Below are 19657 nucleotides of genomic sequence, written 5' to 3' on the forward strand. Positions count from 1 at the left end.
CGATATCATTAATATAAATTAGGAACAATAGTGGTCCTAAAATTGAACCCTGCGGTACCCCACTATGAACGCAGGCCCACTGTGACATTGTGCCTCTAATAACTACTCGCTGCTTCCGGTCTGTTAACCAGTTTTCAATCCAAGCTGCTACTGCTACAGTCCCTAAAATCCCTGCTGCTCCGAGCTGAAGCAGGAGCCATTTGTGGGGGACATCAAAGGCCTTCTACAGATCTAAGTAGATCACATCATAGGCCTTTTTATGATCAATTTCTCTGAAAGAGCTCAAGTAGATTTGTTAAACATCACGCCCTGAAAGGTGAGTGTGTGTGTTTGTATACCTTGCAATGAGGCGACCAGGGTCTGCACCCCCCCCAACCATGTGGGATGCAGGAAGTGGTTATGGAAGATGGATGAATGCTACGTAAAATGGTGACATGGGAATGGCAGGCAGGTGACACCAGCACGGACACTTGTTTTTTTGCTGTAGTTTTATGTTGTTTTCTTTTTTTACATTTGTTATGAAAACATGCGGTCAGAACACAAAAGAAAAACATATTTACAATTTACAAAGAATCACTTCTCTGTCTGAATAGCACTTATAAATATGATTTACATAATAAAATAAATATGTAAATTTACTGAAATAGCTTGTTTAAAAAATATGTTACAGAACAAAATAGAATTACTTATACCCCTTTTTCTGCTTGTTACGAAGTCTTTATTAATCATATATAAAATCATTTGTCGCGATGTGAAAAGTGGCTTTCTGTTAAACGTGTTTTAACCAGTCAACCATGTTCGGTAGAAAAAGCTTCTGTAAAAGAAAGTAAGGTTCTGACCTTTCCTGGGGGAGGGGTCAGAGGTCAAGGGGGAGGGGTCACCAAGGATGTCCAATGGGATGATAGAGCAATGCGAGCCTTTCATGACCCGGACGCTTTGCATCCACGACCCACCATACAGGCCATGCAGTACATAACCTGTCACTAGCTGAAATGGGGGGGGGGGGTGGGGTTCATTCAGAAGCCTGGTGTTACTCTGGCCACTGGAATCCACATGGGGCTTTCTGGCCTGCAGTTCCCCAAGTGGCCAAGAGAGGGACCATGCTCACAAGATTACCAAAGCGTGGATGGAAACAATTTTTTTTTTAATTATACAGACACCAGGGAATATTAAACTTTCTAGCTCACTCTGGCCAGTCACACCTGGACTGAAAAATGAAGGTTCTGAAACACTGGTACAATGTCAAACTAATTGCGCTTTTCCAATGGAACAGAGCCGTACCGCGAAGAGAGACAACTTACAGTGCGGGTTCCAGCTCGATTTGGTTTTCCACTGCAGAAGGGTCGGGTTTGGAGAGCGACAGTGACGAAAAACCAAAGAGACGCTTATTTACTGTTCACACCGATGTGCATCATGAATTACAATCTGCAATTATTATTATTACTGCACTAGCATGTCTGTGAGAATCTCCATGTTACGTTGCCATTAAATGCCAACGGGATTAGCATTCGCTTGTATAAATCTGCATTACGGATCCATTCCGTTCAGCTGTTCTATAGCACTGTTAATTGGGTGGTTGGAAATTTTCAAGTTCCGAAATGTCAGTAATGGATCGATACATCGTGATCTGTGACACTACTAGTAATAAATAATGTGTAGAATATGCCCTTTTTCCTTAGATAATCCACGCGCAGAGCACCGGTATCTCCATGCATTGCGACCAATCAGATTGTGGTGACGCGAGCGGCTCTGGTCACGCATTCGGCCCTGATAGCATGCAGGCCCATATCAGCCCGGTACGGCTCACAGAAGTTACTATGTAAGATCTTCGTGGCACGAGTCGGTTCTTGGTGACAGTGGAAACACATCTCTTACGGTGAGTCCTCCTCAAAGGCAGAACAGATCATCTGTCACCTACAGAGTTACAGTGTCTGATTGGCTCCATTACAGGTGCATACTTATCCATATATTTATTATACCTTATAGCTTTTTTCCATAAAGGTGTAGAAAATTATTTAAAACGCGATATCCTTAAAACGGGATTACATTTGTCACATTATGTGTTTCTTTCTTTAGTCTTTTACGACCAAAAGATAATTTTGAGAGGAATTAGCGGAGGGTTGTGACTGGCCGTGTTGTTGCCATGGTGGCGGCTCCCTGTCTTAGGGTCCAGTCTCTCTGGTTTGGGGTAGGCCATAGGGGATGGACACTGGGGGAGGGGGTGTGGCTATGTTAGAAAGGAGCGTGGTTTGGGTTCGGGGAGCAGGAATCAGGGTAGGTGTGTGCAAATTTTAAATAGAAGAGAAAGAAGACAGGCTGTAGATGGGTGGAAGGTGATGGTTGGTCAGCTGGTATGATGGACAAATGAGAGGGAAGGGATGTTTCACTGAGAGGGCGGGGCTTCTGGCTGTCTGTTTAGCTGCCGGAACTGAGCATGCCCAGTAGCTTCCCGGGGTCCATGCCCTGTTGCTGGGCCATCTTCTGCACATCGAAGCCCATGTGCATCAGGAACTGTACCACGTTCATCTCCTGGCCCGTGAACTGGTCCCGGATGGTGGGGCAGGTGGGGTTGCAGTGGGGCCAGGGGCAGCTGTCAATCAGGTGCACCGGGCAGCCCTTAAGCGTGGACTTGTTCTTGCTGCTGTCTTGGAGGCTTCGGTCCCAGCACTGCAGAGCCCTTGGCAGAGAGACTCCCTTAACCTGGACATCCATCCAGTACCTGTGGGAGACAGGGAAGGGGCTGGGTTGTGGCTGTCAATCAAAGTGACTGGGTGTGGCAAACCCTTCACAGCTGACCTGATCCACCCAAACAAACGAACTTCCCATTTAGACAGGAAACAGACCTCAGATCTCTCACGCGCATAACACATGCTTGTCCCCAAAGCAAACACACTCAGTCAGGCGTCAGCTAAGCGTGCACACCTGACAAAAGCACACATCCCTCCGTGCTCAGCGTAACACCCCACAGAGACAAAGACACCCAAGGACAAGCGTGGGCAGACGCAGGATCTACTCACGTCCGGGTGATGACTTCATGAGACAGGCAGGCGGGAGCAAACATGGCCCTGGGGGAGGAGGATAGGCGGCGTTTACATTCACATCAGCCATGTCGTATCAGCACATCTCAGTCATGCTTCTTATTCTATTAGATAATAAATGTATTCATTCATTTATTTTATTTATTATTAGGAAAAAACATTTTCTTTCGTTTACTGTGCCCAGTACCATGTGTTCTGTTACTGTGCTCAGAGATCATGTGTTCCGTTACTGTGCTCGGTGACTGCATGTTCTGTTACTGTGCTCAGAGATCATGTGTTCCGTTACTGTGCTCGGTGACTGCATGTTCTGTTACTGTGCTTAGAGATCATGTGTTCCGTTACTGTGCTCGGTGACTGCATGTTCTGTTACTGTGCTTAGAGATCATGTGTTCTGTTACTGTGCTCTGTGACCGTGTGTTCTGTTACTGTGCTCAGAGATCATGTGTTCTGTTACTGTGCTCAGAGATCATGTGTTCTGTTACTGTGCTCAGTGACCATGTGTTCTGTTACTGTGCTCAGTGACCGTGTGTTCTGTTACTGTGCTCAGAGATCATGTGTTCTGTTACTGTGCTCGGTGACCGTGTGTTCTGTTACTGTGCTCAGAGATCGTGTGTCCTGTTTCTGTGCTCAGAGACCATGTGTCCTGTTTCTGTGCTCAGAGACCATGTGTCCTGTCAATGTGCTCAGTGACCGTGTGTTCTGTTACTGTGCTCAGAGATCATGTGTTCTGTTACTGTGCTCGGTGACCGTGTGTTCTGTTACTGTGCTCAGAGATCGTATGTTCTGTTTCTGTGCTCAGAGACCGTGTGTCCTGTTTCTGTGCTCAGAGACCGTGTGTCCTGTCAATGTGCTCAGAGACCATGTGTCCTGTTACTGTGCTCAGTGACCATGTGTTCTGTTACTGTGCTCGGTGACCGTGTGTTCTGTTACTGTGCTCAGAGATCATGTGTTCTGTTACTGTGCTCAGAGATCATGTGTTCTGTTACTGTGCTCAGTGACCATGTGTTCTGTTACTGTGCTCAGTGACCGTGTGTTCTGTTACTGTGCTCAGAGATCGTGTGTTCTGTTACTGTGCTCAGTGACCGTGTGTCCTGTTACTGTACTCAGTGACTGCATGTTCTGTTACTGTGCTCGGTAACTGTGCGTTCTGTTATCGTGCTCAGTGACTGTGTGTTTGTGTACTCCTTACGGGACATCCTTCAGTGTGTTCCGCAGCTCGTTGCCCAGGTTCTCGATGTAGCGCCACTGGCCTTCCTGGACCGGCTGCCCCGTCAGGTGGATGTTGTCCACGGTCAGCTGGGCCTCATCAAACAGCCACTGCACCACGAACACAGGGCCTGGGGAGGGGGGGTAGGGTCACAGCACACACACACGGGAACACACACATAAATGACATACTGTACATAGCAGCATAATGCAAACAGTGGGGGGGTTGGGCGGGGTGGGGCTATCTCACTTTTTAGGGTGGGGTACACCTTGTACCCAAAGAAGCAGTTCCACTCCTCGCCCTCGTGCTGTTGCCGGCATCTCTCTGGGACGACACCGTTCCAGTACCTGTGGGTGCACACATCCCATGAGGCTTTGCGGGTAACAATCTGAGGTCGAGTGCATGGTGGGAGATGGGGGGGGGGGACTCACCTGATGCCGCGCCGGATGGCCTCGGTGGGGGGGCAGCTGATGGGGTCCGAGCAGTCGGTACAGCGGTACTGCTTGTTGTCGAGGAACCAGCCCGAGTCGGACAGGCCCCTGACCTGGATGCCGGTGTGACCCAGCTCCTCCAGCTGCTCCGCCACCCGGTCCACGTTGAGCAGGACGCCGGTGCCACCAGCACTGCCAAGGACACGCACGGCTCAGAAAGGCTCGCGCACACACACTCTCACGCACGCACACGCACACACACATTTGGTCCCCACAATGTAATATCTAAACATAATTCACACACAGTCACATACACACAGACACATACATAGAAGGGTGGAGGGACACACATACACACACTTGTACACACACTGACACACTTAAACACAGTCTCACACACACACACCTGCTCCCAGCCAATAGCAGAAGCTTGGCTCCCTCCAGGCCCTTGGTGAGAAGTTCCTTCACCACCTCTTTGATGATCAGAGCCCCCATGAAGGCGTAGTCATCTGCAGACAGCGGGGTAAGCAGGGTGGGGGGCAGACACACAGTACACATCAGCGTGGCCATTCTAACATGCAGCATGTGCAGGCTTTGCAGACAGAGGTCAAGGCCCTGATCTCGCACCCTAGAACTTCCAGTCAAACATCGATTTCTACAAACGAGATAATCTGCTCTAAATTGCCGACCTGGTGAGAGAGTGGCATTGATCATAAAGACCGTGACTCTGGATCGCTGCTCTGGCCTGAGTGTGATGTGTGTGTGCGGGGGGAGAGGGATGATCGGCACTCGCTTACTTTGGTCTGTCTTGGGTGAGGCGCCGCTCCACACATCACTGGAGCAGTAGGGAATAAACCTGAAAGGGACAGAACAGCCAGACCTCATTTCCAGGCAGAAACACAGACGCCTGTAAATGGTGGCAAGGCAGGGAGGACCTGGAAAGCGGAGCTGCTCTTTAGCCTGAGAGCAGCAGAACTCAAGGGGCCTGAGCAGCATGCATACAGAGACACACACACACAGAGACACACACACAGACACACACACACACAGACACACAAACACACAAACACAGAGACACACACACAGAGACACACAAATAGAGACACACACACAGACACACAAACACAGACACACAAACACAGACACACACACACACAGAGACACACACACACAGACACAGACACACAAACACAGAGACACACAGACACACACACACATGCACACAGAGACACACACACAAACAGACTACAAACGCCAGGTTTGCCATCAAGGAACTTCCTCTGCCACAGCGCTCTGTCCTTTTATAGAATGATTACCCAGAATCCTCAGGGCCCGCTCCAGCTTTAATTTCCCTTTCATGGCTGCTGCCTGTAGTTTCCACTCAATGCCACCTGCTCCCCCTCCTCTAAGAAAAACAGTCACTTCCACCAGAGAGTCCAGTTTAACATGCTGTCCCAGATGCACTTCCACACCGAGTGGTTTACGCAGCCTTCAGCCAGCCACACAGACTCAGGTACAGGGCAGGTATAGGCAATGCCCTAGGGTACAACAGCAGGTTTGAGGTGTGACACCCTAGGGTACAACAGCAGGCATGAGGTATGACACCCTAGGGTACATCAGCAGGTATGGGGTATGATGCCCTAGTATACAACAGCAGTTACAAGGTGTGACACCCTAGGGTACAACAGCAGGTATAGGGCATGGTGCCCTAAGGTACAACAGCAGTTACAGGGTCTGACATCCGAAGACACAACAACGGATACGGGGTGCAATGGCAGCGGGTGCGGGGTGTGACGCCTTAGGGTACTACAGCATCCCCTTGTACGCCCCTGTACACAGCAGCACTGGAGGGAAAGGCCTCGGCCCAACTGGGTCTTCAGGGAGACCATCCTGTCTTTGTGGTGACTGCATGCAGTGCAGACACACACACACACATACACACACACACACACATGCACTGCTACATGTATGAAAACACGCAGAGAGCCGCCTGCTCATTCATACTCCCGTCACGGTAATTAAGTCATCATCTCTAACTATCACTCCTATAATCCCTGAGGCCAGAAAGCCAGACTAACTGCGAGGAATGTGCTAATTAGACAGGGGGGGGGGGGACCCTCGGCTTCCTGAGAGCTCATCAGCATCCAGTCTCTCAGCATCCAAACCGCATGACTGTCAGTGTCAGAACAATATCAAAACCTTTGGAACCATTTTTACAAAACAAACCATATGAATGTTCTAGTAGCATTTCAAAGAGGAAATAAAGATGATTCATAATGTACAAATCTTGATCGTTAACTAAAGTAAAAATGATTTTCCTTGGAAATACTTCTTAATCTGCACCTAAATATCATTCCAGCTCATTAAGAAATGCAGGCCAGAACCCCGCCTTGTGTGTCGGCTCTGAATGGGCGATCAGCTGATTGACAGATGGGGGGACAGAACTTACACCATGTTGGCGTTCCACCAGTGGGGGTTTTCCTCTGGTTGTGGCGACAGGATGCCTGTACCTGGGGGGGGACGGGGGGGGGGGGGGACGCACACAGTGAGGTGTCACCAGAATATCCTGCACCTAGTGTGCACATACACAGACACGCCAGTCCCCATGACAGCCAGAGCAGGAATCACCACACCCCCCATTCTGAGCACTTGGGTGTTTTCCTGCCTCCTGGGAAACCTTCAGTCTGGGTGGAGCAGCTCTGGTGTGACACTGTATAAAATGCTGTATCTTATATCCTATCTTATAACAGTTAGGCTCTCGTGTACTTTGGCCTGCAGTGCATCACGAATGAAGCCAATATCTAAACACAGACCCCCTGGCAGATATAATGCCCCCAAAATGTCGGAAAAACATTCATTGGGGGGGGTTAATGGAGTGTCTGTGACCTTTGACCTTTATGTCACCTAGCCTGGATGGGACGCCATCGAAAGGCCATGTAAGTACAGAGCCTGGCACTTGCTCGGTGGCTCAGGAACAAATTAAATATTTCTATGTCACTCCAGCTCCGGAAAGTTACTCCATCTGAGATTCCTGCAGGAGGTCGGACTTCCAGCTGTCAGGAAACCGCACCTCACCGCAGACGCTGAGACATCCCCGCTCTGCTGCCAGCGGCTCCGCTCTTACCCGTCTTGCTCTGCGGCCACTTGGTGGAGCTCATGAGCCTCCTCATGGTCTCGTAGCGGCTGCCGCAGTTCTCCTTGTCGAAGCAGTACCAGCCTCCTGCCAGAGGGGGCATCGCCGGGTGAGGGGCACGCAGACGCGGCACAATATCGCAGCTGGCCTGTGCCCGAAGCCAGGAAAGAAGCAAGGAAATACTCCTATACTACCTACACCTGCACCTGGGCGTTCACTGGCATCTTGACGTCCAGAGGTAGGAGGTTCAGATCCAGAAAGTACAAATCCAGACCAAGATTTTATTGCAACCAACCGGTTGAGCATAAAGAGTCAAAGTCACGGAGGACTCAGCTGGCTGGATGAAACAAAATCTTGGTCTGGATTTGTACTTTCTGGACCTGAACTACCCACCTCTGCATCTGTAATGTAGTCATACAGCAGGAATAATGGCAGCAATAACTAATAACTAAAAGCGCTGAATAACTGGCACCTGATGCAATAGCCTGTCTGCTTTTGTTTGGTTGCGCTAACCAGGGAACAAGGCCTGGGCGGTATTACGGTAAAACAGCATACATCGACATCTTCGCAACAGAACTGTGTTCACATGCAGCTGAAGGGCTGATGGGAGCAGCCAGCGCGCCACACTCACCTTCCAGGAAGACGAGCCACCTCCTGCTGCCCTTGGACTCCCGCATGTAGTACCTGCAGTGGAACAGGAGCAGGAGGTCAGCGGTCACGCTCGGATTCGGAGAGCGCGCTCCTCTGCGACGCGGCCAGACCTGAGCGTCCCTTGCATCTGATGATGCGTGCCGGACGCGTTTAGCAGCATTCCAGACCGCTGACGGTCCCGGTCTATGCCACCCTCAGTTGGCAGGAGACAAAACCACACGCCAGCATGACCATGTGACCACAGTAAATGGGGGGGGGGGCAGTCACAACAGATGTTGTGAAATGACAAGAGGTAACGGCCCCAAACAGGGGACTGTTCAGGCACTGCGGTCCAGAACCCGTCTGTTTAAGCTGAACCCAGCAGTGCTGTGGTTAGGTGATGGTCATCTCGCTGTGGGTATATAGGCGACGACATATTCTCCCTCCTTTCTTAACTCTCATTGGCCTCCTGAGTGATCCCTCACAGCCACTCAGGAGCATGGATCCAAGGTCGGCAAAATACAATGCATCATGGGAAACTCCACAGATGCCCAGGCAGGAAGTCGGACCCAGACCGCAATGATGATGTGCTCACAGTGACACTTGTCCATCTGTACAGAACACTCCCGACTGGGTCCACATCTACATAGTGAACACTCCCGACTGGGTCCACATCTACATAGTGAACACTCCCGACTGGGTCCACATCTACATAGTGAACACTCCCGACTGGGTCCACATCTACATAGTAAATTAGGCTGGGCGCCTTGGAAAAGGGGACAGATGGACCCCATGAATGTGACTTCTTGCCATGGGTGGTGGGGGGGGGTAACACCTCAAAGGCCCTCAGAGATGCAGGAGTGATCAAACATGCAGGGTTGTTTCCATGGAAGCATGTGCACACCACCTTTGCTGCAACCCCCCGCCCCCCCCGTTCCGGTCGTCATAGCAACCCCATTGTTCCGGCGCATGCTGCGGAATGCTCGCTCGTTCCCGAGGACCTTGGAATGCTTCCCCTAATCCCGCCCGGGTGGGGGTCCTCAAACCCGTCTTGTCAATGTGAACATGTCTGAATGGCTGTAGTATCATTATCAGATACACAGGTTTCATAAACGGGGTCTGCAGAGCGAGTGTCTATGTCCATCCGTCTCTACACTCCGCTGTCTGACCCAACAGCACTTTGACCCATTACTGTGGAGACTGACCAGGGAACAGCATAGAAAACATACCAGTAGAGGTGGATAGTTCAGGTTCAGAAAGTAAAAATCCAGTCCAAGATTTTGTTTCAACCAGCCAATTGAGCATAAAGAGTCACAGTCACAGAGGACTCAACTGGTTGGTTGAAACCAAATCTAGGTCCGGACTTTTACTCTCTGGACCTGAACTACCCACCTGCATATCAAACACACACCGTGATTGATGTCCATCAATTAAAGCAGGTGCATGAAAATATGTCTAAGCAGCTACTGTGAGCACAGCAGCGAAATCACTTTAAATGGCACTGATATGATACGTGCAAATTCTAGGCCACGATTCTGCCTGCCAGATGTAAACCGACATGCAGACAGACAAAAAGCTTCAGGGTTCACAGCTCCAGACCCCCGCTGCTTCAAACGGCGCTCTGTCCTAATCCAGGACCAAGCACCAGCAAATGGGCTGTATAGACAGTCACATGATGGATGAGTGCAGAAAGACTTTCAAGTTTGCCGAAGTAGACCCGCGGTGCTGCCAGCTCAGGGCTATAGCGACTGGGGCTGCGCTGTGCCCTGTGCGTCCACAAGGGGGCGCCATTTCTTTTCACAGAGAAGTTTAACAATAACAACATTAATAATAATAGCATCGGTTCTGTTGTTTTTCTGCCTAAACTTCTCATCCATTTTTTTGTCTACTGCTATATAATATTGACTTTTTAAGTTACTCTATAAGCAGGGATTGACATAACTGGTAATCCAAGTATGCATTCCCGTAAAAGGATACCATTCTGGTTATAGGGTGTATCAGTCGTAGTATAAAGGTTAAAATGCATGGTCATTTTCTGCCATGACAGCGCAAATGCAGATAAAGTTATATGCATTTCCACTGTTACAACAACAAATTGCCCCAAGTAACTTTTCACAAGGCAAATGTGCACTTGGTGTCAGTCGTGTTTATCTCTGTCCATCCATCCATGTTCTGTGACCCGTTGTACTATTATTGTATCGTGGGGGGGGGGGGGGTCCAGAACCTATGGGAACAACCAGGACGGGGCACCAACCCATCACAGGGCACACTCACACACCATTCACTCACACACCATTCACTCACACACCATTCACTCACACACACACACACACACACAGTTTGGTAACTCCAATTAACCTCAGCATGTTTTTAGACTGTGGGGGGACGGGGGGGCAGAGTACCGGCAGGCACCCCCACAATGACATGTGGAGAACATGCAAACTCCACACACGGAGCCAAGGCAGAGACTCGAACCCTGAACACAGGGGCGTGAGGCAACACTGTGGACCGCTGCACCGCCATGCGACCCCTAAGCTTACCTAAAGCCTTTTTAAAACTTCGCTTTATACGATCAGATGCTGTTTCCAAATATGTTTTGCAATAAACAAATCTGAAGGGCATTTCTGGCTGAAGCAGCACGAACTTTCAGGACAGATTGGGTCACCCCCAGGGGCAGGTTGGGTCGCCCCCAGCATAAGCCTGCTGCTCCATGGAAGTCGTGGGGGGGGGCGACGTCCAGCCTCTTGGAACCACACCTCCTCAGGCCAGTAGCTGGGGGGTGTTTGTACTGGTCACAGCACAGGACCACAGAAACATGGGACAGAGACCCTCATGAGAACAAGACCCACGATTCCAGCGTGCTCAGTAAACAGTCCTGTCCCTAAAGGCGCTGTCACTTTCCTGGGATTGGTCAGTGAGAAGTTCGCCCCCCTTGTGATATTTTCCGAAATGTGAAGCCAGAAGGGCCGCCTGCGTCACATGACCACCGTGCCATGTGGGAACCAAGACAGCTGCCAGGGAGGGGTGTTGAGGTCATGTGACAACAGGTATGAAAGCCCCCCCAATGCCTGACAAACTCCTGGCAGACATAATCCTGCTCTGGAGGAAGTCGCTTGTTCCCAGCCCTGCAACTGACTTGGGCCACACCTCCTTGTGGGGAGGAGGCTTTCATAACACACCTCCTTGTGGGGAGGAGGCTTTCATAACACACCTCCTTGGGGGGAGGAGGCTTTCATAACACACCTCCTTGTGGGGAGGAGGCTTTCATAACACACCTCCTTGGGGGGAGGAGGCTTTCATAACACACCTCCTTGTGGGGAGGAGGCTTTCATAACATACCCACATGTGCAGTGGGCAGCAGCTTGAGCTGTGCCCAGTTGCTATTTTGCCAAGTGGTGGCATCCGAGACCGCAAGCCAGTGTGTGTGCATGTGTGTGTGTGTGTGTGTGTGTGAGGCAGCATGTTGGCGTGTGTGTTACCATACGTGCCTCCGTCTGTGTGTCTCCAACTCTCTGCCAGACACCCGACACACAGAAGCACGTTGGAATTGCGGGGAAATGCAACATGCACCAATCCCAGTGTCAGGAACGGCAGACTTACGCCCCCTCCCCCCCGGCAGTAGCGCAGCGTGGTGTAGGCGCTGTGTCCTCACCCCGCTTGGTTTATATTATACTGCTGAGAGCATGTGCTGGGCGCTTTGATCAGCACGAAAACATTTGGCTCTCGTTTCGTGGCTAAAGTGGTATTTTCAGGCAAGACGTGGGCCTACTTTCAAAGGTCCCAAAACGATTATTGATTAAAGAATTAGTGTAATATGTGTCAAACTGGGTAACTGTCTTCAAGCAACTGACTTACGGTCCGGATAAAGCTGCGCGTTTGACTGTGTGAGGCCATTACATCCCTGCTGCACAGACCTTGGCGTGTGCCTGACAGGGCAGCAAATTAAGTGTGGTTTTCAGCGGAGAGCCCACACTGCCCCTCTGCCAGTCTAACAGTAATTTACCTAGATAAAATGTTATCGAAATAGGCAGCCAGTGACCGCAGGCTGACGAAGGCTCAGGCTACTGGCTCAAAAGCCCCCCCCCCACATTCACTATCAGGTTGTCCCTCTGGTGACTCAATAATTAACAAACAGGCTGCTAATTTTCCAGAAGACTTACAGGTCAGCTGATCGGCAGACTGACAGCTCACTGGACGGCCAGCTGACTGACAGGCCAGCCACCAATGGTGGCGGATCGATTGACCAGCTGACGAAGATGAGTTGGCTGGACGGCCAATGGGCCAGTGGCTCCGAAGGTGGGATTTAAAACCTGCTGGCTCAGGCGGAGGTCTGCAATAAATAAGGACCAGCTGTGCCTCGACATGATGCTGGCACCTCTAATGGGCCATAAAAGGTTCTAAACAGTCAGTGCCGAGGCAATGCCAAGGAAACTGCCGAAAGTCGTGGCACCAGTCCATGGGCATGAGTCGAGAGTCCAGGCTGGCACTGGAAGGCAACAGCGAGCCTTTGTGGATGCCTTACAGGGAACGTGCCGGAGAAAAGCACTTCAAATGCATGCTGCGAAGGCTGATGCATACACAGCACCTAAAGGGGGCGATGTAGAGACATGCGATCGGAGCCCAGGGAGATGTGGGGGGAGCTTAGGAAACGGCCAATCCATCCATCTGGACAATTCAGGCTCATGATGAGAATTAAGGTGACGCAATGCTGCCCCGATCCAGGATCCCAGAGTTTTCACACTCTCTACATGAAAGACACCCACCGGCTAAGGTGACCATCTGACTTATGACAGCTTATCAAGTTGACGCGTAGCACTGTCTTGACAGCGCTGGGTTAGCCTCCCGAGGGCTACGCCCGCAAAGCCCCAATCGCCCGAGACTCTACAGCGCTGGCTTAGTCTCCCGAGGGCTACGCCCGCAAAGCCCCAATCACCTTAGACGCTACAGCGCTGGGTTAGCCTCCCGAGGGCTACGCCCGCAAAGCCCCAATCGCCCGAGACGCTACAGCGCTGGGTTAGCCTCCCGAGGGCTACGCCCGCAAAGCCCCAATCGCCCGAGACGCTACAGCGCTGGGTTAGCCTCCCGAGGGCTACGCCCGCAAAGCCCCAATCGCCCGAGACGCTACAGCGCTGGGTTAGCCTCCCGAGGGCTACGCCCGCAAAGCCCCAATCGCCCGAGACGCTACAGCGCTGGGTTAGCCTCCCGAGGGCTACGCCCTCAAAGCCCCAATCGCCCGAGACGATACAGCGCTGGGTTAGCCTCCCGAGGGCTACGCCCGCAAAGCCCCAATCGCCCGAGACGATACAGCGATGGGTTAGCCTCCCGAGGGCTACGCCCGCAAAGCCCCAATCGCCCGAGACGCTACAGCGCTGGGTTAGCCTCCCGAGGGCTACGCCCTCAAAGCCCCAATCGCCCGAGACGATACAGCGCTGGGTTAGCCTCCCGAGGGCTATGCCCGAAAAGCCCCAATCGCCCTCCTAACGCTCCTCCATTCTGCTGCACAGCCACTTTTTGCCATTAGCGCGGAGGGCTGCAGCAAGAAAAGAGGCCCGATGTCACACTCCCTGAGTGACAGGGGCCCTAAAAAATTAGGAAAATAACTGGATTGGTTTGGACTGGGGGGCCTAATATGATATGCTTTCATGGGGCCCAAAATCTCTAGCAACGCCCCTGCTCCTAATGTATGTGGAACAGGTGGGAAGCCGAAGCTTCCACAGTATGTCACCTGTGTGCGTGTTTGTGTGGTGGGGGCTGGTATTTCCAGCATGGGCACTTATCTGGGGATATGCACAGATTTCAGACATAATAACTGTTGAATGATGGCTCTGCCCCCTGGCGGCCCCCACCACCACTGCCACAAATCTGGATCAGGCGAGCATATGTGTCTGTGTCTTTATCCCATTTTGCATGCTAGCCAAATCCCCCCCCCCCCCCCCAAACACACATACACCACCCCCCAGGGAGAGGAAGTACTTTGATGTGCTGCAGCTTCAATGAGTGATTTGCAGGTTCCAGAGCTGGTGGAGGGGGGGGGGGGTTACAGGCATCAGATGCCTCTGTGTGCTTTCTATTATTGTCTTGTGGAAGAAGGTGACCTCTCAGTGCTGGCAGTGGGTGGTGTTGGTGACCTCTCAGTGCTGGCAGTGGGTGGTGTTGGTGACCCACAGTGCTGGCAGTGGGTGGTGTTGGTGACCTACAGTGCTGGCAGTGGGTGGTGTTGGTGACCTCTCAGTGCTGGCAGTGGGTGGTGTTGGTGACCCACAGTGCTGGCAGTGGGTGGTATTGGTGACCCACAGTGCTGGCAGTGGGTGGTGTTGGTGACCTCTCAGTGCTGGCAGTGGGTGGTGTTGGTGACCCTCAGTGCTGGCAGTGGGTGGTGTTGGTGACCCACAGTGCTGGCAGTGGGTGGTGTTGGTGACCCACAGTGCTGACAGTGGGTGGTGTTGGTGACCCACAGTGCTGGCAGTGGGTGGTGTTGGTGACCCTCAGTGCTGGCAGTGCGTGGTGTTGGTGACCCACAGTGCTGGCAGTGGGTGGTGTTGGTGACACTGAGTGCTGGCAGTGGGTGGTGTTGGTGACCCTCAGTGCTGGCAGTGGGTGGTGTTGGTGACCCACAGTGCTGGCAGTGGGTGGTGTTGGTGACCCACAGTGCTGGCAGTGGGTGGTGTTGGTGACACTGAGTGCTGGCAGTGGGTGGTGTTGGTGACCCTCAGTGCTGGCAGTGGGTGGTGTTGGTGACCCACAGTGCTGGCAGTGCGTGGTGTTGGTGACACTGAGTGCTGGCAGTGGGTGGTGTTGGTGACCCTCAGTGCTGGCAGTGGGTGGTGTTGGTGACCCTCAGTGCTGGCAGTGCGTGGTGTTGGTGACCCTCAGTGCTGGCAGTGGGTGGTGTTGGTGATCCTCAGTGCTGGCAGTGCGTGGTGTTGGTGACCCTCAGTGCTGGCAGTGGGTGGTGTTGGTGACCCTCAGTGCTGGCAGTGCGTGGTGTTGGTGACCCACAGTGCTGGCAGTGCGTGGTGTTGGTGACCCTCAGTGCTGGCAGTGCGTGGTGTTGGTGACCCTCAGTGCTGGCAGTGCGTGGTGTTGGTGACCCTCAGTGCTGGCAGTGCGTGGTGTTGGTGACCCTCAGTGCTGGCAGTGCGTGGTGTTGGTGACCCTCAGTGCTGGCAGTGCGTGGTGTTGGTGACCCTCAGTGCTGGCAGTGCGTGGTGTTGGTGACCCTTGGGCTGGTGGTGGATGGTGTTTGTAAGCCTCAGCGGAGGTAATAGGTGGTGAGCTACTCACCCAAACTCAAACCCATGAATGCAGTGGGTTCTGGATTCAAACCTACACCCCATTCCCCAAAGTTTTTACTCATTTATACATGAAGCTGAAGGCAGATTTGCCATCCGGCATTCGATCCTCATCATTTTGTTAATCAGCCAGAACCAGGAATACAGACCAGGGAGACTGGGATGCAGAAGAACCCTCAGCCGAAGTCTTCATGTGCAGACAATGAGTACCTCACTGGGCAGTTATTAACGCGCACACGCACACACCCTTTTACTCCCGCATTCAACTATTGCTTTCATTGCACATCGGTTTTGTCATTATCCGCTAAGCGCCAGAAGTTTATAGCTGCCGGCCGACTCCTCGCTGCAATGCTGACTTGGTGCGTAATGGGCCGTCACTTACGAACAACCCATTTTAAACAGAATATAAATAAAGACAGTTAAAGCTTTAATATGTGATCTGTTTGTCAGTGGCTGCCAGCTGGCAAGGAGGTAAGTTAGACCTTAACGTGCTTTTACCGCTTTGTCTGAATAGACAGCTGCTGGAAGATATCCGAAACCCCATTTGAATATCTCCGGAAAGTAAAACCAGGCCACAAATGCCAGTAATCTGTCATTCAGTAGAAACAGAAATACGGATGTCTATCCGGCTTCAATAACGCGACTCGGGTAAAAACACGACCTGACGCAAAAAACAACCCAGGATCCAGCATCCCAAACACCAATAGCACTTTAACGCTAATTTGCGTCAAATTTGAGTTTTCCCCTTAGCTTCGTTTTACTACCATATTTCTCTATATTTCGTGAACTTTATTCACTGTCTTCGCGCATCACCAACTGCCTCCAATCAATCCAACATTATATGTGACTGAAGGACAAGCGCAATCCTTCTGTTTTACGAATGAACACTTACGGGTTAAATCCAAACACGCGGGTTAAACAGATGTCGGGATTATTGACTTATTTGGTATAATTATTTTGGGTAATTAAATACAGCGAACTGGCAGGTCGTTACCGCAGCCTTGGGATGCGGCTCCGGCTCATATCAGCCAAGAAGGGAATGAAACTGCGCTCTGCTCATTTCGCAACAGCGCCGACAAAAACAACAGCGGGGGGAAATGCGCAGTGTTTACTATAAAAAAAAGTAACCACTTCTGTGAGAAGGGATGGATACATCTTGAGAATCTGGAAACCACATGATATATGACGATAGTTTCTTTCTGGAACTTGAGGGAAGGACAGTGGTTATGTGGTAGTTCACTGCGCTCCGTGCAATCTCCGGCAGGCGCTTAATGATGAAATGTCTTGTCGCCTGTCATTTGTTTAGTTACCACAAACCGGGGATCAGCGTGTTTCGGATGCCCTGTGGGAAACAGCGGTTCATCCCGCCCGTAATGGGACACTTACCCAGCCGGGGTCCCGTCGTTGCACGTCACTGTCGCATTCTCCAAAAAATGCAGCTTCATATCATAATTGAGCTTCTGCGCCGAGCAAGGGTACAGGGACTGCGCCAGGTTCTTCACTTGGGTCATGAAGTTGTCCATGTTGCCTTCCACCGCCGTGAAATCCAGCGGAAAGCTCTCGGTGGCTTCACTCCTCTCCCTGAACTGGGCAGGCGGCTGTGCGCGACGCGGCTGCGCGCGGCTGCCGCGCACCTTCCTCCCGTCCGCGTCCCCGGACAGCGACAGCGCGAGCAGCGCCACCGAGCAGAGCAGCTTCAAGGTCCGCTTCCTCCTCTCAAAGCACACGCTGGGGTTCATTTTAAAATTCTCCGGCCGTTTTTTTTGTTTCTTCGACGATCTGAGATAGCTATAAAAAAGCAATTAATTGCATAAATTAAATAAATACTGCAATAAATAAAACCAGTCGTTAAGAAGTGGATGTCTTAAAATTACTTTTCATTGGAGCTCTGAGGTTTTACACACTGATGTATGTCCTCCTCATTAAGAATACATAAAACAGAATATGGCTTTGATTTAGGACCATATTTCTAAACTCTCGCTTATCCAAACAGACCTATCCCTTCTCCTGAATCCAAAGTTTAAAACGCGCATACATCAACTTGCACGTTTGTATAAACAGATGGAGGTTGTGACTGAATCACGGCAGCTAGTTCTCTGCTTCTTCGTAATTTAGGTCTTGAGTTGTTAGCCTGATGTTATGTTCAGAATTAATATTTCTCCCCAGCAAACGTTTGGGATTTTTATTCAAACCGTTTTGCCCTTCTCTCCTTCCCGAGCCAATCGGCATGGTGGGCAGGACTCGGGGCGTTTGCTCCCCCTCGCATTTATTAAGGAGATGCCCGGGCGCTGACTCTTTTGATCTCTGATATTTTATTACATGTCATATTTTCCCTTGAAAACGATCGTAATCCAGAACAAATGAATTTAGGTGGATTCAGTTCTGGGTAAAACGACTCGCCACAACGGCTGGGGAAAACAAACAGGACTGCAGTTACGTGGTGCAAGGCATATCACGCGATATTCTGTGTTTTTTAAAGCAAACTCAAAATTTTTAACATATTTACAAATCTATTAGCCTACATAATTGATATATTATTATCAAGAAACCCGAGCGAAACCTTTACTAAGATAGCACAATTCTTACAGAGATTTATCAATTATTTAAGCAAACTGCCAAGATATTTCCCTAGTGCGGTTCAATCAGGGTTAAACAAACAGCGCCTGAAAAGCGCTTACGACGGCCGTTTGAAGTTTTATTTTCCGGCTGATAGACAAGGCGGATAAGGAAGCTTTTTGTTTATTTGGACAGCGGCAATTATCCCTCTAAAATGCCATTCACCTTCATACAGGCTCCGGGGTACCGGCTATGAATAGGTATTGGTGAGCGGAAGCGAGAAATCGCAGAAAGTTGCGCTTAAGGTCATCAGCCAGCCGGCTTCTCACGGTGATTGACACGCAAATAGCGTTAAACGCGGGGTTATCTACCGCCTCTGCTTTAGCCTTAAATCGAGTGGCAGCACACCCCCCCGGCTTCCCGCGGCGCGGCCGCTCCTTTAAACATGTCAGGGGGGGTTGCTATTCCGCCTTGCTTTTAAGATCGCTCAATTATTTAATGGCGACAAAATTGATCGGCAAGAAGAAGACAATACGCGCTGCTTTGCTTTACTTTAACCTCCTATCGTCTGGTGTGGCCGTACTAATGAAAGACAGCCAAATTCATGACTAACAATTTGTTTAGATGTTCTGGCACTTGCTGTAAAATCGATTATATTTCTCTAGTGTGTTGTCCTTTTTGAGTGGAAGTGTACGTGTAGTAGGTTACAGACCGATAGACTAAACGTTTGCTATACATAGAAACTATCGAGACGGGGTAACTTAATACGTCTGCTTGCAGTGCACGATAAATGTGCATCTATAGGTATGATACCAATATCAACAAATATTCTCGAAATATTAAGTGATCCGAACAATATGACGGGTTCTCAGCTAAATCCAGTATTTGAAACAGTGCGGCCAATGCAGTGGAGTGATTTTACCTTGTCTCGAAGTATCTGCTAGTTTTCCGCTGCAATTTCAAATTTTACTCTGACCCCTTGTGTGACGCTCAGGAGCAGGTTGTCCCAGCAAGCTGTGAGAAGGAGAATCGAGACTTTTTATCTACATGGGGCCCCCCAAATGATCAAAGGAACCATCACTCTTTCTCGCCCTCCCTTTCTTTCCAAAACCCTCCGCCCCCAGCTTCATTGCTACACTGTATTCCTTTTTCGAAGAAACATCTTTCTTTTTGTGGAACTGTGACAGCACATTGCTTAAATGTGGATCAGGGCAATTTTAAAGTGAAGTTCGTTACTTTGAGTCCATTGGACATTTTAAAGCTGAAGATTGAACTGATACATTTCATTTCGATAATAAACCAAGTATCGCATTTTTTTTCCAAGGCGCGTCTAGTTGTATGGATATTTGGAGGAAGGTTTAAGAGGTGCA

At 50.6% G+C, this 19657-nt stretch overlaps 1 protein-coding gene across 3 annotated transcripts; it reads right to left on the bottom strand.

The window, feature by feature from the left end:
• Positions 1 to 1405: 1405 nt before the first annotated feature.
• Positions 1406 to 19291, bottom strand: notum1b (notum, palmitoleoyl-protein carboxylesterase b). 3 transcript variants are annotated; one of them, XM_023816936.2, is made up of 12 exons: positions 19210 to 19291; positions 17118 to 17519; positions 8441 to 8493; positions 7801 to 7896; positions 7126 to 7186; positions 5474 to 5532; positions 5083 to 5185; positions 4677 to 4868; positions 4495 to 4592; positions 4228 to 4375; positions 3018 to 3065; positions 1406 to 2719 (listed from the first exon to the last, which is right to left on the bottom strand). In XM_023816936.2, the coding sequence occupies exons 2-12, from the start codon at positions 17468 to 17470 to the stop codon at positions 2416 to 2418; spliced, it is 1515 nt and encodes a 504-aa protein (XP_023672704.1). In that variant the 5' UTR covers positions 17471 to 17519; positions 19210 to 19291; the 3' UTR covers positions 1406 to 2415. The 3 variants fall into 3 exon arrangements, with proteins under 3 accessions (XP_023672704.1, XP_023672705.1, XP_023672703.1); XM_023816937.2 differs by lacking the exon at positions 19210 to 19291 and adding an exon at positions 18513 to 18617; XM_023816935.2 differs by lacking the exon at positions 19210 to 19291 and adding an exon at positions 17606 to 17867.
• Positions 19292 to 19657: the final 366 nt, after the last annotated feature.

This window comes from Paramormyrops kingsleyae, chromosome 5 (assembly GCF_048594095.1).
Source record: "Paramormyrops kingsleyae isolate MSU_618 chromosome 5, PKINGS_0.4, whole genome shotgun sequence".
Taxonomy (NCBI): domain Eukaryota; kingdom Metazoa; phylum Chordata; class Actinopteri; order Osteoglossiformes; family Mormyridae; genus Paramormyrops; species Paramormyrops kingsleyae.

Excerpts from the sequence above, each read along its gene's own strand:
- notum1b (XM_023816936.2), bottom strand. The coding sequence starts at position 17,470 with ATGAACCCCAGCGTGTGCTTTGAGAGGAGGAAGCGGACCTTGAAGCTG. Across the intron at positions 4,593-4,676 it reads GCCATCCGGCGCGGCATCAG|GTACTGGAACGGTGTCGTCC; the intron begins GTGAGTCCCCCC and ends GTGCACCCACAG. Across the intron at positions 4,376-4,494 it reads GGTGTACCCCACCCTAAAAA|GCCCTGTGTTCGTGGTGCAG; the intron begins GTGAGATAGCCC and ends CCCCCTCCCCAG.